We start from the raw sequence: 22,055 nt of genomic DNA, 5'->3' as shown, positions 1-22,055 counted from the left end.
TTGTAGTCCCCTTTCCTCCTGAGGGTAATAACTGTAGGGAAGTACTGTTCCATGAGTTTTGCATTATGACAGAATAAATAGGAGGAGGAACAGTCTAGATATTTCCCAAATAACCTGTTCATTGATGTTATTGCACACCTCTGGAGCAGTTAGGTCTTGAACCTCGATCTCCTGGCTCCAAGGTAGGATCGCAACCACTGCCCCACAAGAGCTCCCCCTGCAGGAATAAGTTATAGCAGTCACTAGAACCTGCTGCACTTGCCCATCCATTCCCCATATCATTTGACTTTCATGAGAGATCACGAATCTGTAGATCTCAGTCTTAATCGTATTAAACCATGGAGCATTCCCAACTCTCTCAGGAAGAGAATTCCACAAATGTACAACCCTTTGAGTGAAGAAATGTCTCCTCACCTCAGCCCTAAATGATCAACTCCTTCTCCTCAGTCTATGGTCCTGTGTTTGAGATTTCCCAGCCAGAGAAACAACCTCTCGGTGTTCACCTCATCCAGCCCCTTTCAGAATCTTGTATGTTAAATGTTGCCACCCCTTTTCCTTTCTAGCCTTTCCTATCTTTCCTGAACACCTTATATCCAGGAATACTTAACTCCCAGTCCTGCTCTGTTTCTTTTTTAAAAGCCAGGTCCCTATTTTAACTATATGGCTACTTGCACATGCATCTCTCCAACCCTATTTCTCACTTTTTGTACACCTATATAAATGCTCTGTAAACCTCAGTTTGGAGTTGCTGTATTCCGTGTTGGTCTGAATGCAAGTAATACTGCACTGTTTCTACTCCAGTGCTCTCTGTCTTTGGTTTTAGCAACATAATAGTACTTCACTAGTTAAGATTGTATACCCTAGCATTTAGGAGATAAAGGTCTGATTTGATTGAAATTTTCGTGCTATGAAAGGGAGCTGATATAGAAAAAAAGCCTATTTCTGCTGTTTCAATAGTCTAGGGCTACAAGTCACAGTCTGAAAAATTAGAAATGGACCTTTCAGGGGTGACAAGCAAAAAATACTGGAGAAACTCAGTAGGTCTGGCAGCATCGGTAGGGAGAAAAACAGAATTGATGTTTAGAATCCAACGACCCTTCATCAGAACTTTTAGACATGAACTTAGGAAGCACCTCTAAACTCAAAGAGGAGTAAAAGTTCGGAATTCTCTCTTTTGCAAATGGAGATTGATGCTAGATCACTTGTTAATTTTAAAAGTGAGATTGATGGACTTTTCCTTAGCAGAGGGGTGAAGAGATATGGGACCACTTAGGACACAGATCACCGATGATCTCAATTAATAATGGAATAGGCTTAAAGGACAGAATGGGCTCCTCCTGTTCCTATGCTCATCTCCAATGAGTGGTTGTGGACTTTCAGTTTTGCAGGGAATCGCAGACAAATCCACCTCATACTTGACTTTGATACCTGCATGCACACCTCACGAATCAACACAAGATCTCAATGAAACATTTCTGATTCTTAAGGGGCTTGACAGGATAAATGCTGAGAGGATGTTTCCCCTCATGGGAGAGTCTAGGGCCAGAGGGCATAGTCTCAGAATGAAGGAGAGCCAATTTTGGACTGAAATGAGCAGGATTTTATTTTTTCACTGGGGATTGACAGTCTTTGGAACTCCTTGCCACAGAGAGCTGTGGGGGCAGAGTCCCTGTGTATATTTAGAGTTGAAGTGGATTCTTGACCAATCGGGGAATGAAGGGTTATGAGGAAAAAGCAGGAAAGTAGGTGTGAGGAATGTCAGATCAGCCACAGTCCTACTCAGTGGGTCAATCAGGCTTCAGGCTTCAGGGGCTGAGCAGCCTACTCCTGTTCCTGTTTCTTATGGTCTTATGGATATTGATTATTGATCAAGAACAAAACCTTGCACAGTTTGTTTTTCCTTTAGCCTAGATCAGAGGCGCTGAGGCCATCTATAGCACTGTATTCTACAGTCAATAATTCAGAGGCAGGATTCAGGCTTGGCACAAGGGCAGTCCATAAATAAAATGTGACCTTCGTATACTGAAAAGATGGGATGAGTTTGGCCAAACTGACCGCACATTCTACTTCCTCTCTTTGGAAATACTAGTTTAAAATAGACTTAGGTGATGCCCCCTGCACATTTGGTACAAATGGATTCAGGACAATTAAATGAGTCTTTGAAGAAACTAGGTATTGAAGGATACAGTAGAGTTGATATATGAAGATCAGAGAGCTTCCTGCTGTCTAATGCCATTGTCTTGTTCCTAAAAAGGCCCGACCACTAATTTCCTCATGTGTTAAGGCATCCTCTTGATGTGAAAATGCAGGTGGAAGCACCACATCTTCTTTCATAGCTCCTGATGTTACCGTTGTGCCTCATTAATTCGCTAAACAATTCATAAGTGGTCTAAGATGGCACCCACCCTTGCCCCTAACATTGAGCCTGTGAATGCACGATGACTAGCACTTTTGAGGCAATCCTACTGGGTATTGTGGGCTCCATTTGGGGCAAGCATGATCAGACACAGAACATAAAACTGATCCTAATTTGGCATCAGTGGCCAAGGTCACTCTGAAAGGTATACAGTCGTGAGTGCAAAACCGTCTACCACTCTTAACAGGATCTTGTGCATTTGGCCAAGTTCCATGTCTTAAGTAATGGTATGAAATTTCTTACCAAAGAGGCTTCCTTCTCTAGTCTGAGCCTTACCCTGTGCATATGGCACTCTTCCAAAGATGACACCATGTGATAGTGAGGAAAGACTGTAGAGTCTTCACTGAGTCTAATTGATTCTTTTGGAATATAATTATGTTGACTTGACCCAGTGCTCTTTGTACGGTACTGATGAATCTTTCATTTCACAGTTGACGATTGTGTTCAGAAGTTGTCTGTCACTGATTCTCAAGATTGCAAGTCGAACTGTGAGAGAGCAAAATCTTGACTTTGGCGATAAGGGACGCTCTCATTTATCTTGAACCAATTTCAGAATGAACATTGTGGCCTTCGAAACAATATATTTTGAGATGTTTGATAAATAATATTTCAGTTTCTAAGACAAATGACACCCAAGAAAAACAGTTTTTGAGTAATAGTAATTATAGATTAAGTTGTCATAAAAATTCATAATGAGTGTGCTTATGAATTTTCAAACTGTAATTAAATGCCATATGCTGACATTAACAAGCAGGAAGCTGGTTAATTAAATGAGACACTTTAGGAGCTGTTTCTACAACGACTGATTACTTGTTGGAGTCAGACCAGCCTTTGTATCTAAGGGTTTTGGGGAATGGAAACAGTGGAACAGGTAAATACCGTTCTCCTATTTCCACCAATTACAAACAATGTAGAGACAGCACAGCTGATGGAGAAGTTTAAACCTTTACCAAAAACATTATTGTTTTAGCTCAGTTGACAAGTGTACTGCCAGGTGTGGGACTGAGCTACGTCGGTCAACTCAATCTCCATTCCAGTTAAGCAGGACAACCAAACTAAAGTGCTGATATTGGGTATTACATTTATATTACGTTTATTTTGTAATTTTGATAAATATAATAAGAAGGTAAAACATCAGCCCTGCATATGACTTGGCAACAGCTTTGAATTTGAAAGCCTGAGGTTTCCGGGAGAAAAAGATGACAAAAGGAGGTACAGACATCACACACTAAGGTCTAAAGAAATAATGACTGAAAGTTGGAAGCAATGTGCATGTTGATTCAACATCGTGAAATCAGGGATCAAAATCAATTCTTTATTAACTGTTTACCTTCCCATGGAAACTTTTAATCCTGTTGATTGTCTGTGCATCAGTTGGATAAATTGTTACATTTAGGACTGCACATTGCCCTTAGGATAATGTATATGTCCCAAGAATGTAGTTTTGTGATTCTCTGGTGGTAGTCATTTGCCTGGGATTCCTTTCAAACAGTAATTCATTGCATGAAGTGCAAGAAATCCTTTGAATTGTTTTGGTCTCAAGGACACTACATAAATGCAATGTTATTACTGTACACAAGTATAATTTGGAGCCTGTGGGACTATGTTTAGAATAACTTTAGAGCTAGGCTTCATGTGACGGAACAGGCTCTTGCTCTCTGATCACTTTGACAGAAAAGGATTTAACTCATTTATGGACTGAAGGGTATAGCAATGTCTTTCATTCAACGCAGAGACCTGAAACCTTACCTTGTCTTCTACTCACTTCAACATTTTCCCCTTTCGTCTTGGGTTTTCATTGACGAAACAGACTTTATTTTCAACTTGTGCTCTGATGGTTTTGTGTGTATTAGTTACATTCAGGAAGTTTGCTGCTATCAACAAGTAAGAAGCAAGAGAAAAAAATGACTGTTTTCGACGACTTATGACTGTGATGCTTCATAAATAAATACATGGAGCTTTGAAAACAGAAGCAGATTTTAATCTTAAATAGGCAGGAAAATACTTGAAAGTATTCCAGTCCAAAAATGTATGGTGGCAATTGGCAGTGTACAGAAGGTAGCCCTGAAATGCAGAGAAAGTGGAAAGTTAACCCCAGAACTTGGAGTCAAGCTCAATGACAGCTAAATATCTCTCGGTTCCCAGCATGGTTGACCTTTATTCAGCCCTTAAATTAACACAATAATTGGAGCAATTCGCCCAAGATCACAAAATAGATTTCCACAAAGCACTTTTCGGTCAAATTGATTGATGCTCCTCCAACCAGATTCATAATCTATCTCTTTCACTCAGTGTGAGGTTTTATTTATTACCCAATTCTGTGAACTTGAGTCATCTTGTTATTCATAAAGTGTGAGATGAATGCAAGTTAGGTGTAGTTCTTAGGGATAAAGGGATCAAAGGTTATGGGGAGAAAGCAGGAACAGGGGACTGATCAGCCATGATCATATTGAACGGTGGAGCAGGTTCAAAGGGCCGAATGGCCTACTCCCTGCTCCTATTTTCTATGTTTATATGACCCATCAGCACCTTCTTGGCTCTTCAGTCCATAAATGAGTTAAATCCTTTTCTGTCAAAGTGATCAGAGAGCAAGAGCCTGTTCCGTCACATGAAGCCTAGCTCTAAAGTTATTCTAAACATAGTCCCACAGGCTCCAAATTATACTTGTGTACAGTAATAACATTGTTTTGAAATGTTTTTATTAACATCTTTATAGATTATTCATTGAATTGTTTCCCATGAACAAACCCCTGAAGAAGCAGAAACGAATTTAGTTCAAATATCATGTGAAGAATGACACCTCAAACAGTTCAGTACTTCCTCATTATAGCTATGAAAATTGTCATTATTAATGACTATGAATCACTGGCAGTATTCCATTGTAGATATTTTCTAATCAACCTGTTCAAAGATGTTATCGCATACTCTGGAGCAAAAGGGGTTTGAACCCGGATCTCTGGTTCGGGCATGTGAAGAGAGCGATATGCCTAATCAGTCCAAGGTTTAAGTCAAGTAGTTATAAAGAAGGCCAAGGGATAGGGATACCCTCTGTCTTTTGCATTGCTGCAGCTCAATTACTGATGTCTCTTGCAAGCTCTCTGTCTTTTGTTTGTGATCAGAAAACAAGATCTCTTAAAAGCTTTCTGCTTTGTGACATAAAGTGTCCGTGCTGGTTTTCTCTTTCTTCGAGAGGTTTCTGAAATACCTACCTGTTTGGCCAATCTTTTGGCCAGCTGCTATAATAGCTCTTGCGTGGCTCAGTGTTAACCTTGATTTGATCATTCTTGCTGTGAAGCAGCTTGGCATATTTGACTATGTTACACGTGCTATATAAATGCACAGTGCTGTTGCCAATAAGTTCCTAGCCACCTCTCCTGAAAGTGCTGACTCCTAGTAAGTGTTTTCCACAAGTGCCAGCCATGCTTTGGTATCTCTCTCTCTCTGTAATGGCCACTACTTTCATCTCTAGCCCCAGACTCTCTCGAAGTTCTGGAATGCTGCTGGTGTCTTCCACTGTGAAAACTGATGCAAAGTACCTATTCAGTTCCACTCCCATTTTCTTTTGTTCCCAATGACTACTATTCCAGCCTCATATTCTAGCAGTCCAATGTCCACTCTTATCTCCCAATTAACTTTTAAATATCTTCAAAAATCTCTTGTAATCTTCTTTTATATTGCTGGCTATTTTACTCTCGTATTTCAAATTCTCCCCTCCAATTGCCTTTTTAGTTATCCTCTGCTGGTTTTTAAAGATTTCCCAATCCTCTGGCTTCTCACTAATCTCCACCACGTTGCATGTTTTTCTTTTGCCTTTATGCTATTCCTGACTGCCCTTGTCAGCCGTGTTTGTCTCACCCTCTCCTTAGAATGTTTCTTCTCCCTTGGGATGAATTTCTGCTGTGCCTCCCAAATTACCCATGCTGCTTCATTGTCTTCCCTGCTAGGCTCCCCTTCCAATCAACTCTGGCCAGCTCCTCCCTCATGTCTTTGTAGTTACCTTTACTCAGTTGTAATACTGTTACATCTGATTGCAGCTTCTCTCCCTCAAACTGCAGGGTGAATTCTATCATCTTGTGGTCACCAATCCAGATGCATTTTCTGAAGTACTCATATTAAATCATGTCCCAAAAGTTTAAATCAGTCGTGTATGCTTGAAAATATATGAATTCACAAAAACTTTCTTGTATTATAAAGTTGATACAGTCTACTAGACGTAAGTCAGAAATTCCTTTTGTTAGAGTTAGGGCTGTATCTGAAGACTGACATCCATGGTGTTTTTATTTGGGCGAGGGGCAATGGTGATGACAGCACCTACTTTCCATGATTTAATTTGTTATTCAAGTTAACTCTGGCAGTAGCTCATAAACGCAAACAGAAATTGCTGAAAAAACTCAATAGGTCCGGCAGTATCTGTGGAGAGGACTCAGAGTTAGCGTTTCGAGTCCAGTGACCCTTCCTCAGAACTAGGTGAGGGGACAAAAGAAGCTGCTGACTTCTAGGACTGTAAGTGGTATCAGCATCGCCTTGTACTTACTCACCTCATCGCTACTGATCACTGAAATGTTACTGATGGAGAATGATTATCATAAGTTGCCACTAATGCCTCGCCTGCCTTTTCTTTTCTTCTCCCTTTTAGCTGTGGAAGACCGAAAGCTGTTCATAGGGATGGTTTCGAAAAAGTGCAACGAGAATGACATCCGAGTGATGTTCTCAACGTTCGGACAGATAGAGGAATGCAGAATTCTACGGGGTCCTGATGGATTGAGTCGAGGCAAGTGTGCAATCCATCCTGTCTGTTTTTACCTACCTCCATGCTAATTGGAGATATACGCCACAGTCAATAAAGTTGGGTGGTGCATCTTCCATTCAAAATGTTACTTCCAGTGTAGTGTTAACTTTCTCATTTCTTCAGGTGACATGTTATAAACGCAAAATGCTTATACCTATATCATGCCATGCTCTTCAGTTGTATTAGCATTAAACCTTGACTCTTACCATTACAGCTCCAGAAGAGTCATTTTACAAGTCAACTAGAAAATAATAAATTTTGTTTTACGTGCATTACCAAGTGATTTTAGTCCTATTCAAGTTCCCCAATTGTGGCATGGTTAATAACCTTCAGTCTTGTCACCAACTGAGATTTACAGGAGCAATTGTGAGAGTCATAAAGGGTATATAAATCTTAGTTAAGAATCACATCAATTTGCACATACTTCTGTGAATTTGAGGAAAGCCATAATGGTATGACTGTTAGGAAAAGGGTCCAATTTTAATTGCCTTCTCTATTCCCTGTGCCTCCCAACCCCACCCTCAAAGGACATGAGCATACAATAAACAGACACAGACACACAAAAGAAACAGGAATAGTTATAGTCACTTAATCATGGGAAAGACACTACTGCTTTTGAGAATACAAGAGAAAATAACATTCCTGAAGTGGCACTGACTTAACAAAAGCCAGTTAGGAATCTGCTTTATAATTTGCAGAGGGGCTTCGGTCAGGAGGATTGTGCCCAAAATGTTTAAGATTGAATGAAATTTACACCGCAGCATCATGTGCTTGTAACCAAGAGGGAGATGTGTTTTTCTGAATTGTTTTTCACAAAGTCCTCATCCTTTTTATCATTGTCTCACCTCTTTGCTGCCCCAGTTAATGAACATTCATGAAATACAGTGAGAGATAAGCAGATATTCGAAGGAGGTGAGACTCCTCCAAAAGCAGCAACACGGGGCTTGAAAATGTTTCCTTGCCTTCTGCTTATCGGAACATGTGTACAGCCCAACTAGAGCGAGCAAGGATCAAGAGATTGTCACAAGTATGAAAATTAAACAGATATTTTAGGAAGTGCCTATTGTTTGTACATAACAGCACATGGGGAATCTTTATCCCCCATCCCACCAACCTCTCCCCATAAAACTGTTTTTGGGAAGGCAGAATAAAGCTAGAAGCCCCAGTAGGTTTGAGCACAATTCTCTGGGAGGCTCTCTGTGTCTAATTGCACGCCATTTGTGCCCTGACCATTTTGCAAAATAACCACTAAGGAATTGTGCTCACCTATGCACTGTCTTTTTCTGATGCAGGGCATAACAGTAGTAGGAATGTCAATCTTAGATGACCACAGCTTGACAACAACTTGTACTTGAACCGGTGAAGTCGGAGAGGAGGAAGAGATCTGACGAGGCTGGTTGGGGCTGAGGCTGGACTTGATATTATTGATGATTCATGCTATAATAGGTTCAGTGCTCAATTGGTAAACTCCAATGAGTAAGCAGAAACAAACATCTAACTGACCCATAATACCTGCCAGTGTAGATAGAAGGGAATCCGGGTCCAGTGAGAGGATAGGAATGTTTAAGTCCATCATAAACACTGCAAGGACTCACTAACTTGCTGCATTTTCTGCTTTTGGTCTCCCTTTATCTCCATCTCATTCACTCAAGGCTATCATTGCAGCCAACTCTTGGCTTCTAAAGGGTCAATGGTAGGAGTAAAATAATTTTGGATAAAAAAGAAGGAAAAAATAATGGCAGCAATTGAGGTTTGGCATAAGCATTGTGCTGTCAGAGATGCTACGTTACTACCTTGAGAAGGCTGAGCCTGTTTAGTCAATAATTAATTCTAGATTAAAAGCGACAGACCAGTTTCCTCTTCTGGTTAAATGGACCTTAGCAGGTTACAGCTGTGCATTACCAAGTAACAGCAACCTTTTTAAAGCAAAACCTATTCTGCAGGGATTGTGCCCTTTCCCTGTAAGTTTTATAGGTCTGCACAGTGCGATGTTGTCTGTTTTTTTTTTCTGTTTCCCACTCTCAAACATGGAGGTAATTTAACATTCGAGTAAAGGATGGAGTTCTTCTGGTCCAGATGCAAAGGTAATAGATGTGTTAGGTGTGCTGTTTGACAGTGAGGTAAGTGTTTGCCTCTGATCATGTCAGACAGATGGAAATTACTTTCTGAAGCCTGACTGTAGACATAGATATTATTGAGTTGGAGGAAATGCAGAAATGATGCAAGATTGCGAATTTTAAAAAAAATTAAGTGAAGACTACTGTTTCCAATAGCCTTCTCTTGCCAGCCAGAAGATAACCAACACTGAATATTTAACAAGGCAACCTTGATATTAACCCTATCTGTGTACACTTCCAGTTCTGGCAAGACCAATTTATCAGTTATTTAGAGAAATGTAGAAAAAGATAAAACTGACAAGTTGTAACTTCATAGACATTTCCTCACAGATACCAGGAAGCTTCTAGAATTGTAAGTTTTTGCAGACACAATTAAATGAGTCCTGTAATTTTTTAAAAATTGATATGAAGTGAGATTAATTTGTAGGTATTTTTATACCTAGTCGAGTGAAAGGAGAAAAATATATTAAAATATGATTTAAGCTGGCAGGTAGCTTTCACACGCAGGTTGGATAGGTTCAAATAGAAGTCTTTAAAGTGTCTCCAACTCCCCACTACTCTTTGTCTGAAATATACTGTGAGAAACAGAATGTAAGTTAAGTGTTATCAGTCTGTCCTGCACCACCACCCCGCCATCCATGTGCATTGACTTGGCATTTCTCCAAAAATGGAGCTTGTTTTAAACACTGAAATAAAAATAAACATGAAAAATGTCAATTTATTTGTTAAAATTGGAAAACCATAAAATACTGGAGCAGAATTAGGCCATTCAGCCCATGTCAGCTCCGCTATGTGATTATGACTGATAGGTTTGTCAACCCCATTCTGCTGACTTCTCCTCATGACCCTTGATCCCTTTACTAATCAGGAACCTATCCATCTTTATCTTAAAGACACTCAATGGCTTCTTGTATCTGAGGCTAATGTTTGGTGGATCGCTCAAAGGGTGAGGGGTGGCTGGGTTCTGTATCCACATGTGAGAATCACTGTCTTGTCCCTTCTAAAGTTTCAACTACAAGCAGCTTCCTCACATCAAATTGTTCAGCCCATCGCCCCTTCACCCATTTTCCAAATAAAAGAAGGGCTTTCTATGCATTCAGCAGTCAGTCTGTCAATGCCAACGAACCATGTCCAAGTCGCAATATTTTATGATTACTTTGAAACAAAAGAAACCAAAATCCTGGAATTCCCTCCCTAATGGCATTGTGGGTCAACCCACAGCAGGTGGACTGCACCGGTTCAAGAAGGCAGCTCACCACCACCTTCTCCAGGGCAACTAGGGATGGGCAAGAAATGCTGGCCCAGCCACCAACACCCACATCCCACAAATGAATAGAAAAAAGAAACTGGAAAATGTGCATTCATCTCCAAGTTTACATCATTACTGCCTCTCTCGTTGCCTTCATTTAAGCTATTCTCCAGCCTTCTCCCCCTTTTTTCTCTCTCACCCAATCACTGATTCTTTGAAGCTCTGAAATTTCAAATATCATTACAGCCACGAAAGGTGAAATTGATTAAAATGCACAGTCTGCGATTTTTGTAAAGCATCATGGCTTTGAAATTATGTATTGCGGCATGAGTACGCAAAGATTTTCCAGGTGTTGGAAAATTTCCTTTCCCCTGACAACCAGAGATGAAGATTCATTGAAATATGTGGCAAATGAACTTCAGTTTTGTGTTTCAGAATTGTTACAGTTTATTAAAGAGTAAATATGGGCATTCCCACCTTCGTTTACAGCCAGACAGGATTACATGAAAATACAGATCAGAGACCGATCATTCAGCCTGACCAGTCTGTGCTTCACTCAAACCTCCGCCCAGCTTTCCTCATCTAAATCTACCGTTGTAGTCCTCTCTCTGTTTCTCCCTCTTAAGCTTGTTTGGCTTCCCTTTAAATGTATCCATGCAATGCTATTCACTTCAGCCACTCCCTGTGGTAAAGTGTTCCGCATGCTCACCACCCTTTGGGTAAAGAAGCTTCTTTGGAATTCCCTATTGTATTTCAGAATTCTTGGTCACTGTCTTGTATGGACAACCTCTAGATTTCCCTTCCCAGAAAGGGGCACCATTCTCTCTGTTTCCACTGCATGAAACATTACGGTTTCCAATTCCAGGCACAATGAACGATGAGTGAAACAGTGTTGTTATAAATTTTCAGCCCTCGCACCCAACACTGACTATAAGCTCCAAATAAATGGGTGACCAATCAGGATGGGAAGCTCATCTAAAGTGTCTTACGCCACCGAGACTGGATAGTGATGTTGAGAAATACAAGCTCAAAACATTAACTGATCTGAAGCAAAGGCAAGCCATGTGCAGCAGGACAGTTTGCAACTGAAAGATGAGAAGTGGGGTTTTATTTCCCTTGTTGAGAGTTTGTTGTACAAAGATTGGTATCTGAATGTTAACCTGTCCTTTCTCTTTCAGTTGCTGACTGGCCTGCGTTCATCTCGGAATGAGGGCTTGCAGCCTAGACATTTAGATTTCAAAAGAAACTAAAGCAGGTCATCTCTTGCCCGCCCACCCACCCAACCACTAAACCCAGTCGCGAAACACACATGGCCACATGTACAAATCTGGCTTACTCTTACTTGGTCAAAGTAAAAGCCAATGGGCAGTAATATTACGACATTGTACCTTTCGCATCGTAAAACATTCCAAGGTGCCTCACAGAAACAAAACGTGATACCAGTCCACTGAAGAAGAGCTCAGGACAGACAGCCAAAGGCTGGGTCAAAGACACAGGCTTAAGGAAGAACATGAAGGAGGACAGAGAGATGGAGACGTGGTGATGTTTAGAGAGGGTATTCCACAGGTGACCTCTTGTGTGACAGTAGAGCGATGAAATTCAGGGAACACGAAAGAGGCAAGAATTGGAGGAGCACACCTACCTTTGAGGGTGGGTGGGGGTGGGGTTGCTAAACGAAGTTAGAACAACGAGACCCAGGAGGGATTTGAAAATGACGATGAAAAGTTTGAAATCAACGTGGTGCTGGACAGGAATCACAGTAGGTTGGCAAACAGAAGCATTTTGCTGTTTCGTGTGAGTTGGATTGGGGTCAAATTTGGGGAGGTGAAACAAAATGAAATTTAAAACTAACTGTACAAGTCAAAATAGAATATAAGTCTGCCTCAGAGTGCCTTTTAAAATGGGTTATTGGTGAAAATGGTAATTTATAACCATGTGATTGTGTAAATGGTACAAATCTGAGCAGAATATAGTCATGCAAAGGTTGATATATGGCACAGTTGGATGGGATCATGTGTTTTGCCAAAACTTTTTCTGAATACTGACATGATATCAAAGGCACCCCTAAGGAGTCAGTCATTCCCGTGTGACACAGATGCCTCTGGTCAGACAAATTCCGATGTATAATTTTGGAAGGAGAACATCGCTTTGGCTCCATTCTATTCCCAACCTCACCTTTAGCATCTGAGCAATGCTCAACGCCCATCAGTCACTCACCTCTTCCACCCTGAGACAGCACACCATCAGAAAGATGACTGTGTGCAAACATACTAAATTGAAATGAACAGAAGGAAGCAGAAGCTGATTTTATTAAATTTACTTGATTCAGGGAAGCATTACGTGTTATTTTAGACTTACTCACAAAACAAAACTAGTAGCTAGCCTTTTCCTCCTCACCTGCAACCCCTCAGCCCACTCCATGTAGAAGTGTGGTTTGAGAATCTCGATGGAAGGAACAACGAGTCCGTTTAAACCACGGCAGTCAGCAGCAGTAGCTGGGATCCATGTGCACTGAGATCGGACAGCACAGTGAGTTCTATGTCGTCTTTCTAGTGCGACAGCTGTGTATGTAAAATGGTGTGTTGACCTATTTTCCTTTCTCTCGTGAGTGCATTAACCAAGGTGCTTTGGGGGCCAGCAGCAAAGGGAGGGAAGGCATGGCTTGCTCTGATTGCTCTTGGCTAAAAGAAAAATGCCACGTGAAAATGAAATGTTAAAAAGCTGTTGTATTTTTATGTACTACTGAGAACAGTGTCGTCTTGTGGCCGTTCTCGTAGAGTTGTGTTAGTTTAACAAGCGTCCAATCCTCTTGTCTTGTTGTTTTTTTTTGTCTCTCCTGCTCCCCTGTCCCCCCTTGTCCCCACAGGCTGTGCATTTGTCACGTTTTCCACAAGGGCAATGGCACAGAATGCAATCAAAGCCATGCACCAGTCCCAGACCATGGAGGTACTGTATCGTCTGCCCTTTACTTGTTTCTTTGTGGATATTGTAGAATGTGGGGAAGCTGCAGTATATAACATTGCAAAAAGGTCATCTCTCACTCCCAACTGTTGTAGCTTTTTCCAAGTTTTGATATGTGTGTGTGTGTGTGCGTGTGTATATCTGATAGCCGAAAATGCTACAATAATGCAAAGAGGTTATTGGCTGCATTTCACAAGTTCTTCCGAATATTCTCAAAGTACCTCCCAAGTTCCCAGCAGATGGATCGCGGGTCATGATGCGCACCTGGAATTTAACATTTACTCACCATTGTGAGAAGAGATGAAACCTTTTCTTCTGGGAGAAAAAGCAATATTCTTTCCCTAAAAGTCGAGGGTTGCTGAAGGAGCTCGCTTAACACGCTTCCCAAAGTGAAACTGCACAAAAAAAGTCTCATGATTTTCTCCCAAGACAAACCTGCAGAGCTAAGGGGGAAGAGTAATGAAGGGAAACTGGGTGTCAATCAAATTTCTTAGATATGTTACGACACAGTGTTGGAGTGGGCAGGACTTGAACCCTTTCCTAGCCCAGAGATGGGGGCATCCCCACTATATCCAGGTACTAAATGGATAATGTTTCCAAAGATCTGGCATAAATACAATGGATCAAATGGCCCCCTTCTGCATAGCCAGATTCTAAGAGCTGACCTCTCACCTGTGACCAGCTCACTGCTATCAGTCTGAGGAGTGCTGTCGTAAACCTGGGCTCGTGAGGGTAGAGCAGATTGACTAGGGAGCACAACCCTCCATTTGACAACAGTGAGCCTGCTTGGAGAAACGACCAAATTGGGATTGAGTGGGGCTTGACCATTGTGCCCACATTTGGATTTCATTATTAAGGGACTTGCCTACTCCATCAAAACCACTTAGTTATCAGAAGTCAGTCAGAGACCCTGCAGAGCTAAGCATCTCATGCACTTGCACAGAGGTGGAGTCTGTAAGCATAGAGGAGCATAAATGCTGTCTTAAAAGACCTCTTCATTCTTTTTCGTGCAATTGCAGTTTATTTGCCAAAAGTTGTGTGCGTGTGGATATCAGGTTGAGGGTATGGTCAGCCTCCACTGCGATGCCTTTGCAGTCAAATAGCCTGTTGTTGCTACCAAAAGCCAATTGCCTGCTGTCACTTTAGACATCAACACCCTGGGGAGAAAATAACTTGGGAGGAGCTTGGAAGTGATTTAGTGCAATGCGGGCTCAAATTGGTAATAGAATTTATTAGCCTTTTTAAAAGGCAAACCTACTGCTCACAATACAATGGGGCTTGCAAGAAAATATACTGCAGCTTTAACCAGGGTGGAATGTGTTGGGAGAAGGTAACTTCCTGGAAATTACAGCTTTATAACAATCTGCATATGTCTTCAAACACTGTTTAACCACAGGTCTTAAAGAATGTAGCGCATTAAAGTCATTAACTAACAACTTGTTGCACTCATTAAAAATAAGATTGACCTCTCTAATTGCTAAGTGGTGGCTGTGGTACTTAACTTAATCGCAAAGCAGATGTTGAAATCAGCAATGTCCTACTAAGAGACCAAAGGTTAAACATGTTTTAATTTGTTTTTGCTGTGTTTTTTGACCAAACCTCCGCATAACAGGGAATTGGCATCAAAAACTAAATCAACTTCTTTCTCATTCATGTGTTGTTTAATCTTTTGTGGTGGTTATGTTTTCCTGTACTTGTTTTTTTCTCCCCCATCCCCTTCTCCCTGTATATTCCGATATGAGCTATAAAGTCTGTTCTTTCTCTCTGCTTTTTAATGGTTGTTAAGGCATCTCGTTCAAGCTGCTAATAACAACATAGTGTTACCACGTTGCACATGGACTGAATTAATCAATTCATTTTTTAAATAGTTGCAAACAGCAAGAGGTCACTTATAAAAATGTATAAGTACATTGCAGGTTAAATTACTTTGCAAAAGGTGCAGTTCAGTTCCATTTCTTTCAATACAGTAATTGGCACTGCTTAAAATACCAGGTTATATCTATAATACAGATTTCATGTATAAAGCTGTGGTGCAGACAGTTGAAGGGGCCTTCCTCAGGTTCCAGCTCTTCCTAACTTTAAAAAGAAGCAATTGAATTTACCCACAGCCAGATGGGTTACAGCATCATACCACTCCCCAGCTTCCCATCCCATTCACACCTCAGACTGAAGTAGAAGATCAACAAATGCAAGTTGCATTTATGTGGCAACCTTAATATAGTAACTCATTTCCCAACAAAATGCGGCACTGAACCAACTCGAGGTGATGTCCTTAGCAGTATATTTAGAGAGGATCCTGCCAGATACGACCACCTAGCATTAATATTCAGACCTGCCAAAAAGGCGGTGAGATCAGTGTAGCTCCCACTAACATTCGCCCACCTCCGCAAAAAGCTGTTTTCCATTAGGTTGGCGAGAACAGGGATAAAATGTTAGGGCCTGAATTCGTTTTCTCATGCCCACTAGATTATTCCAAACATTTTACATCTGCCATATGCAGAGTTTCCTTCTGATCAGTGTGTTTTTTTTTCTTTAAATGTGTAAAAACTTGGTCATATCTGTGTTATGCTCACACCGTCCAATTCAGCTTTTATGTTATTTAAATCATTTAATAATAAACCAACTGCGCCAAGGTGTAGCATTCTGCCACAGCCCTGTGCAGCACAAGTGCTAGAAATAAGTGCCAGTGTCCTTGGAGTAGGTAGAGGTGGGGGAGAGGTGCTAACTGCTAAATGCCAGATGCTGTGCTGCTCTCACTGGTGGGGCCCAGGCGCAGAGGTTCCACACTCGCTTCGAGGTATTCGGCAAGAATTGCCCATGGAAGGTCAGCCCAGACTGAGTCAGCATTATCAGGAGAGCTGTAAGATAGCAGAAGTTTTTATTTTCTGAAAGAGGCATCGACACTGAATAACAGCTTGCAAGCATGCTTCTGTGCTCACTCCCCCAGGCAGTGATTTTAGACCTCCTGTAATTCAGAGGTGCTGAGTGGAGTCCAGGAGCCATTGCAGGAGAGAAGAAAGGATAATTAGTGAGATTTTTACACTACTGACCACTGAACGGCAGCCACACTAATGGAGCCTGTTCAGCCTCTTGAGTTTGTGCAGGCTGTCTCTGCAAGAGCCATTTATAGCTGATCACATTGCCGCCTGCCTTCACCTTGCAGCTCCTGTACTTCTGTTGTTGCCCTCTCAGGTGTTTATCCAGTTTTTTTCTAAAATTGAATCTCTGTGTACTCTTGGAATGCACCCCCAATCCTAACCCTGCTCATGTAATAGAAGGGGAAATTTAATTCACATGCTCCTTCGGGCCCAAGTGATGTCAGGAGCCTGTGTCAGTTAGAAAAAGCATGCCTTCTGACTCTTTGGATTCTTTTGTTACTCACTTTAAGCCCATGTCCTCTAGCTGTTCCTACACCGGTGGGAATAGTTTCTCCCTATCTATTGCCTTGATCCCTCATGGTTTTGATCACCTATCAAATTTCCTCCCAACCTTCTCCAAGATGAATAATCTCAGGTCCTGCAATTTATCCATGTAAATTTCACCCCAGATCCTTGGAACCGTTCCCATTTAAGCCAGCCTCACCCAGTAAGCAGCAATAACATAGACATTTAGAAGGTTTGGGATTGGAAGCCCAGCTCTCACATTTCCCAGTGGTCAGAAGCAGGAGGTTCTCAACAACTGAGCATTTGTAATCAGGGACTTTTCTTGTCAACTTCCCAGCAAACAGAGCATTGGGGTCACATGCCTGTCCTCTCCCGTTGTCAAACACCAAAGATAGAGGTCTGGACACTTGCCCTCATACCATCTAGTGACCAGCTCCACAATGGCATTAAGAGATTTGGCAGTAAGTCCTTTCCCTCTATCCTCCTACTGTCTAGACTGAATAACGAGAGAGAGACTGTTCCACTGGCAGAGGACATAGACTTAGGGTAATGAGCACAGAAGCAATGGCAACATGAGGAAAAACTTACTGATTTCAGTGAGCAGTTACAATCTGTAATGTGCACTGCCTGAGAATGCGGTGGAGGTAGTTTCAAATTGATGGCTTTCAAAAAGAGAATTGAATCATTACCTGAAGAGAAAGCATTTGCAGGAAAATTGGGTAATGTGGAGAGGAAGTGGACGAGTTGCTCTTCCAGAGAGCTGGTGTGGATGTGACAGGCCGAATGGCCTCCGACTGCGTTGCAATGCTAGAGCTCTGTCTACATGTGATGCAGGAACATTTCACAAGAACGTACGGGTAAATGAATGAAACAACCAGAAATTCAAAATGAAGAAAAGGTGCATCTACAAGTTTGACATGGCCCCCATTAAAACAGGACTTCCAGTTTAAATTCATTCACTCATTTGCTGCAAATGCTGGAGGGAAGGGAAACAGAGTTAACATTTCGAGTCCGGTTTGATTCCTCAGAAGTTATTTGTTAAGCTATCTGACATTGTCAGATCAACCTCACTCTGTTACATCAACAGCTATTACAGTTACATTAATTTCAGGAGAGGATTAAAATGAGCTGAATTTAACGCCCCTATTTCCAAATGTCAACGAGTGAGTGTTCTTCCCAGAGTTTCTGGCCGTGCTAAACGATCCCTGAACAAGCTGCACGCTGTGTTTCTGTGCAGATTTACAAAGCCCTTTATTAAAACATTACATGCCTTTGTGTTTTTATTTTCTCTTTTGGAGAAGATGTCAATTATTATTTGTCCCAAAACACAACAGAAATTGAATCCTGTGTCAACACTTCCCCACAGGCATGTTTCTTAAAGAGAGAACTGAAGTAATTACTTTTGCCAAGTACCCTCCACCAGAAATAGTACTAAAATTCTCTCACCTCAGACGTTGTAATATTACCCCCTTAACCTCGAGAATGCTTCATATGCTGTAAGGAACAAAAGACCCCAAAATTGGAGGACACAGCTGATACTGTGCAAGGATTAAACTTGTTCTTGAGGCCCTCGGTTTGAATTCTGTTCAGTGTAACATTTAACTGAGCCATTTAGCTCAGAGGGTTTGCACTGGGGCAATCAACAACCTGCATCAATTTAACTTGTTTTGGGCCCCAGCTACCCATTTCCCACGATTCCCATTTCTTCATAAGTGTGCTCCTGTCTTCCAGAAAGTGTAATTTTTTTTTTTAAATTTCATCTGTTTTTCTAAGCATCCTGTTCAGAGATGTTGTTACACACTGCTGGAGGTAAGACGAGAACCTGGGACTCCTCGTTCAGGGATAGGGACACTACCACTATGCCACAAGAGGGCCCGTAAATTAAATTTCCCCAGGCATCAAGGTATTTTCTAATCAACGTGCACAGAGATGTTATTACACATCTCTGGTGCAGGTAGGACTTGAACCTGGGTCCCCTGGCCCAGAGGTATGGACTGTACCATTGTGCCACCTGAGGGCCCTAGAAAGTGTACATAGAATTGTACAGCATGGAAACAGCCTTCGGTCCAACTCATCCATGCTGGCCAGGTATCCTAAGTTAATGTAACCCCATTTGCCAGCATTTGGCCCATAGCTCTCCAAAACCTTCCTATTCATATATCCATCCAGATGCCTTTTAAATGTTATAAATGTACCAGCCGCTTCCACTTCCCGTGGCAGCTCATTCCATACATGCACCACCCTCTGTGTGAAAAAGTGCCCCCTTAGGTCCCTTTTAAATCTTTCCCCTCTTACCTTTAATCTCTCACAAGGCGAATTGGTTTCAGATGTGCTGGTATTCTCACTAATTGCCTCTAACTAAAGGAAGGTCACTTGGGACAAAATGTTGAAAATATGTAAGTGCCTATAGCATTGATGCCTACAGAAGAAAAGGGCATTGACGGCATCAGACAGAGGGGCAAAAAGCCTGCAGTTCCTGCTGTTCTGCAGCAGGTTCTGGTATGAATGTGGGGAGCAAAGAGGAAAGGCAGAGGACAGTATGTATCCAAGTTCCTGGCAGTTATCTTTTTATAGTGAAGAGAAAGAGAGAGAGAGAGAAGGGGTAGGGGAGGAGGAATGGCAACAGACAAGGGAACAGTTGCTCCCATTTGTACAAGCAGCATTCCAGCAAGTTTGGCCTGTAGCAAATAATGTGCCTGTGGGCTACATGTATGAAAAGCATGCTATCCGTAAAATAGTAGTGTCCTTCAGTATTATGTATTTGATAAATACTTCACCTACTTCTGCTCCTACTTCTTATGGTCTGTTTGACCAATCGAGTCCACTCTGCCATCCAATGAGATCATTTCGTAGATAAGTATCAATAAGGGAAGACTGCAGCCTTGGGGTGTAATTGCTGGACTGTTAATCCAGGGATCCGGGTTCAAATCCCACCATGGCTAATGGTGGAATTTAAAATCAATAAAAATCTGGAATTAGGAGTGTCATGATGACCATGAATTCATTGTCAATTGCCAGGAAAGACTCATCTGATTCACTGACCTCCTTTAGGGAAGGAACCTGCCATCCTTACCCTGGTCTGGCCTACATGTGACTCCAGGTCCACAGCAATGTGGTTGACTCTTAACTGTCCTCTGGGCAACTAGGGATGGGCAATAAAAGTTGGCCTAGCCAGTGATGCCCATATCCCATGAAGGCATAAAAAAATGAAGATGATCAGCCATATCTTATTTGAAAGTGGACCAAATTTGAAGGGCCAAATGCCCTATCCCTGGACATATTTCTGATCCCATTGTAAAGCCACATGCAAAATTCTGTCAAATGTTTCCTCTTGTTCAGATTATGGATTCCTTCTCCCAGTTCTATTGACACTTGTGCATGAAAAAAAAACCAATAGGTGAGTGTAAAATGACAAATAGCTGCATCTCCTTTCCTTGGGAATTGAGAAAGCTGAATGCTCCCATTCACAGATGGTCACAGGTCAGAGGACCACTGCTGTCTCCCTGTCTACCAAATCTGGATGCCGTTGTCCTGAAGGACCGCTGTTCGAGGTGAAATACTGACGTGTGTGTGTTCCAGTGGTGGTAGTCATAGAGTTCCAACAACCATTGGACCCCGAGCAAAACCAGCCCCAGGAGGATAACCCGAAGACACAGGGTTGGTGGTGGGGTTAGTAGTGGTGGTGTTGGACGAAAGATTTGTTGCCAACAAACCAAAAGACCGTCTCCGAGCTGGCCACATGAGGGTGGCAGGAACGTGTGGCTGCAAAGCAGGAATTGGAGCCTAAAAGGCTAGGAATTCCCAAAAGCAGAATTTTTCTCCCCTCACTTACCCAGATAGTGAGCTCGCCGTCCTTGGGAGCATTCCAACTGGCTGTGCAAAAATCAGGAGTGCCAATTCAAAACCTGGCATGACTGTTTCCAGCATTTCTGATCTCCACATGTATTTCAGCAATGGAAGTCCTCAGCACAATGGGTAAAATTGTGTTCCTTTGAAGAATGTTGTGTACTCACTTTCCCTCACTGCTGAATGATATATGCCTCTGTATGAACAGGGCAGTATCAGAAATTTTCACCATTACTGTTGGAATTGGCTCAGCTTTGTCTGAATGTTTTGTTTTTAAAAGAATCTTGTGGATCTGTCCTGCTGGACATCACACTATGTTACAAATACACAACGACCTTCAATAAAGAGTAAACCTATAATTGACCTGGAACCTGAAATTTACAAGCTGCACTCTGATTGGTCCCGACATTTTATATGTCACCACGTCTGGATCTCGAGAACTTGGGCTGTCTGTGAGCAATGCCACAGGAGATCTGCTAATAAGAGGATAAAATTGGAAACGATGAGAGAAAGAAGCAAAATGTCATGGAGAGAATGATCTGTAAAAGGAGAATGAAACAGTCATGGTCACACAAATGGCTGTTTTCTTTGTACAAAAGTATAATGAATGAACGAGAGCAGAAAGCAGGGTGGCATCCTGCCCTGGTGAATAATGCCAAAATAAATAGCTGTCCCTGCAGTTTTCTGCATTTATTTTTCATCCTTTTGTACCCCCCCCCACTTCCCCCACCTGTTCTCAGTGATGAGGGATGTGGTTCCATGCAAATTCAAGGTCAATGAAGATGGAGAAGGAGTCACCATGATTTAGGAATATCCTCAATGAAAGAACTGTCCCTGCAAGATCCAAATATCAGCCGAGGCTTTGGAATTAGTTCCTTACCCTGAATGGTAGGAGGGGTCTCTTGGAGGAGGCAGAGGGCACGAAAGACGTTAAAGAGTGACCATCTAGTGATGGGGACAAGATTCAGATTGAGAAAGCTCCATTTTCTAATTCCAGCGAGTACCATAGACTGCTTCTGTAAAGCCCTTGATCACAAGGCACAGCCTTGGGGCAATCAGGTCACAATTGCACCAACAAAAATGTTACGTTACACAGGATCTGATAATGCTGGGAAGCTCCACCCCCACCCCCAGCCCCCTACCATTATGCATCCCATTCCTGTTGATGCTGAGCTTGGGATCCCTGCCCCACTGGTGCTGACCTGGGGGTCCATGATACACTGGTGCTGAGCTGGGGGTCCATGACCCGCTGGTGCTGAGCCGGGGAGGGCGGTCTGACCCGCTGGTGCTGAGC

General features: G+C 42.1%; 1 protein-coding gene across 13 annotated transcripts in view; it reads left to right on the top strand.

Moving 5' to 3' along the window:
* The window catches only part of LOC109936127 (CUGBP Elav-like family member 2), a 74,902-nt gene that overhangs the window by 216 nt on the left and 52,631 nt on the right, over positions 1-22,055 (top strand). For all 13 annotated transcript variants that reach the window (XM_020534752.2, XM_048610144.1, XM_020534755.2 and 10 more), the window contains exons 2-3: positions 7,053-7,187; positions 13,438-13,517. In XM_020534752.2, coding sequence (XP_020390341.1) covers positions 7,053-7,187; positions 13,438-13,517 — 215 coding nt within the window. The remainder of the gene's footprint in view (positions 1-7,052; positions 7,188-13,437; positions 13,518-22,055) is intronic.

This window comes from Rhincodon typus, chromosome 22 (genome assembly GCF_021869965.1).
Source record: "Rhincodon typus isolate 14 chromosome 22, sRhiTyp1.1, whole genome shotgun sequence".
In the NCBI taxonomy this organism is placed as follows: domain Eukaryota; kingdom Metazoa; phylum Chordata; class Chondrichthyes; order Orectolobiformes; family Rhincodontidae; genus Rhincodon; species Rhincodon typus.
The sequence above is the reverse complement of the archived record's forward strand: the minus strand, read 5'-3'. Positions and strand labels throughout refer to the sequence as shown.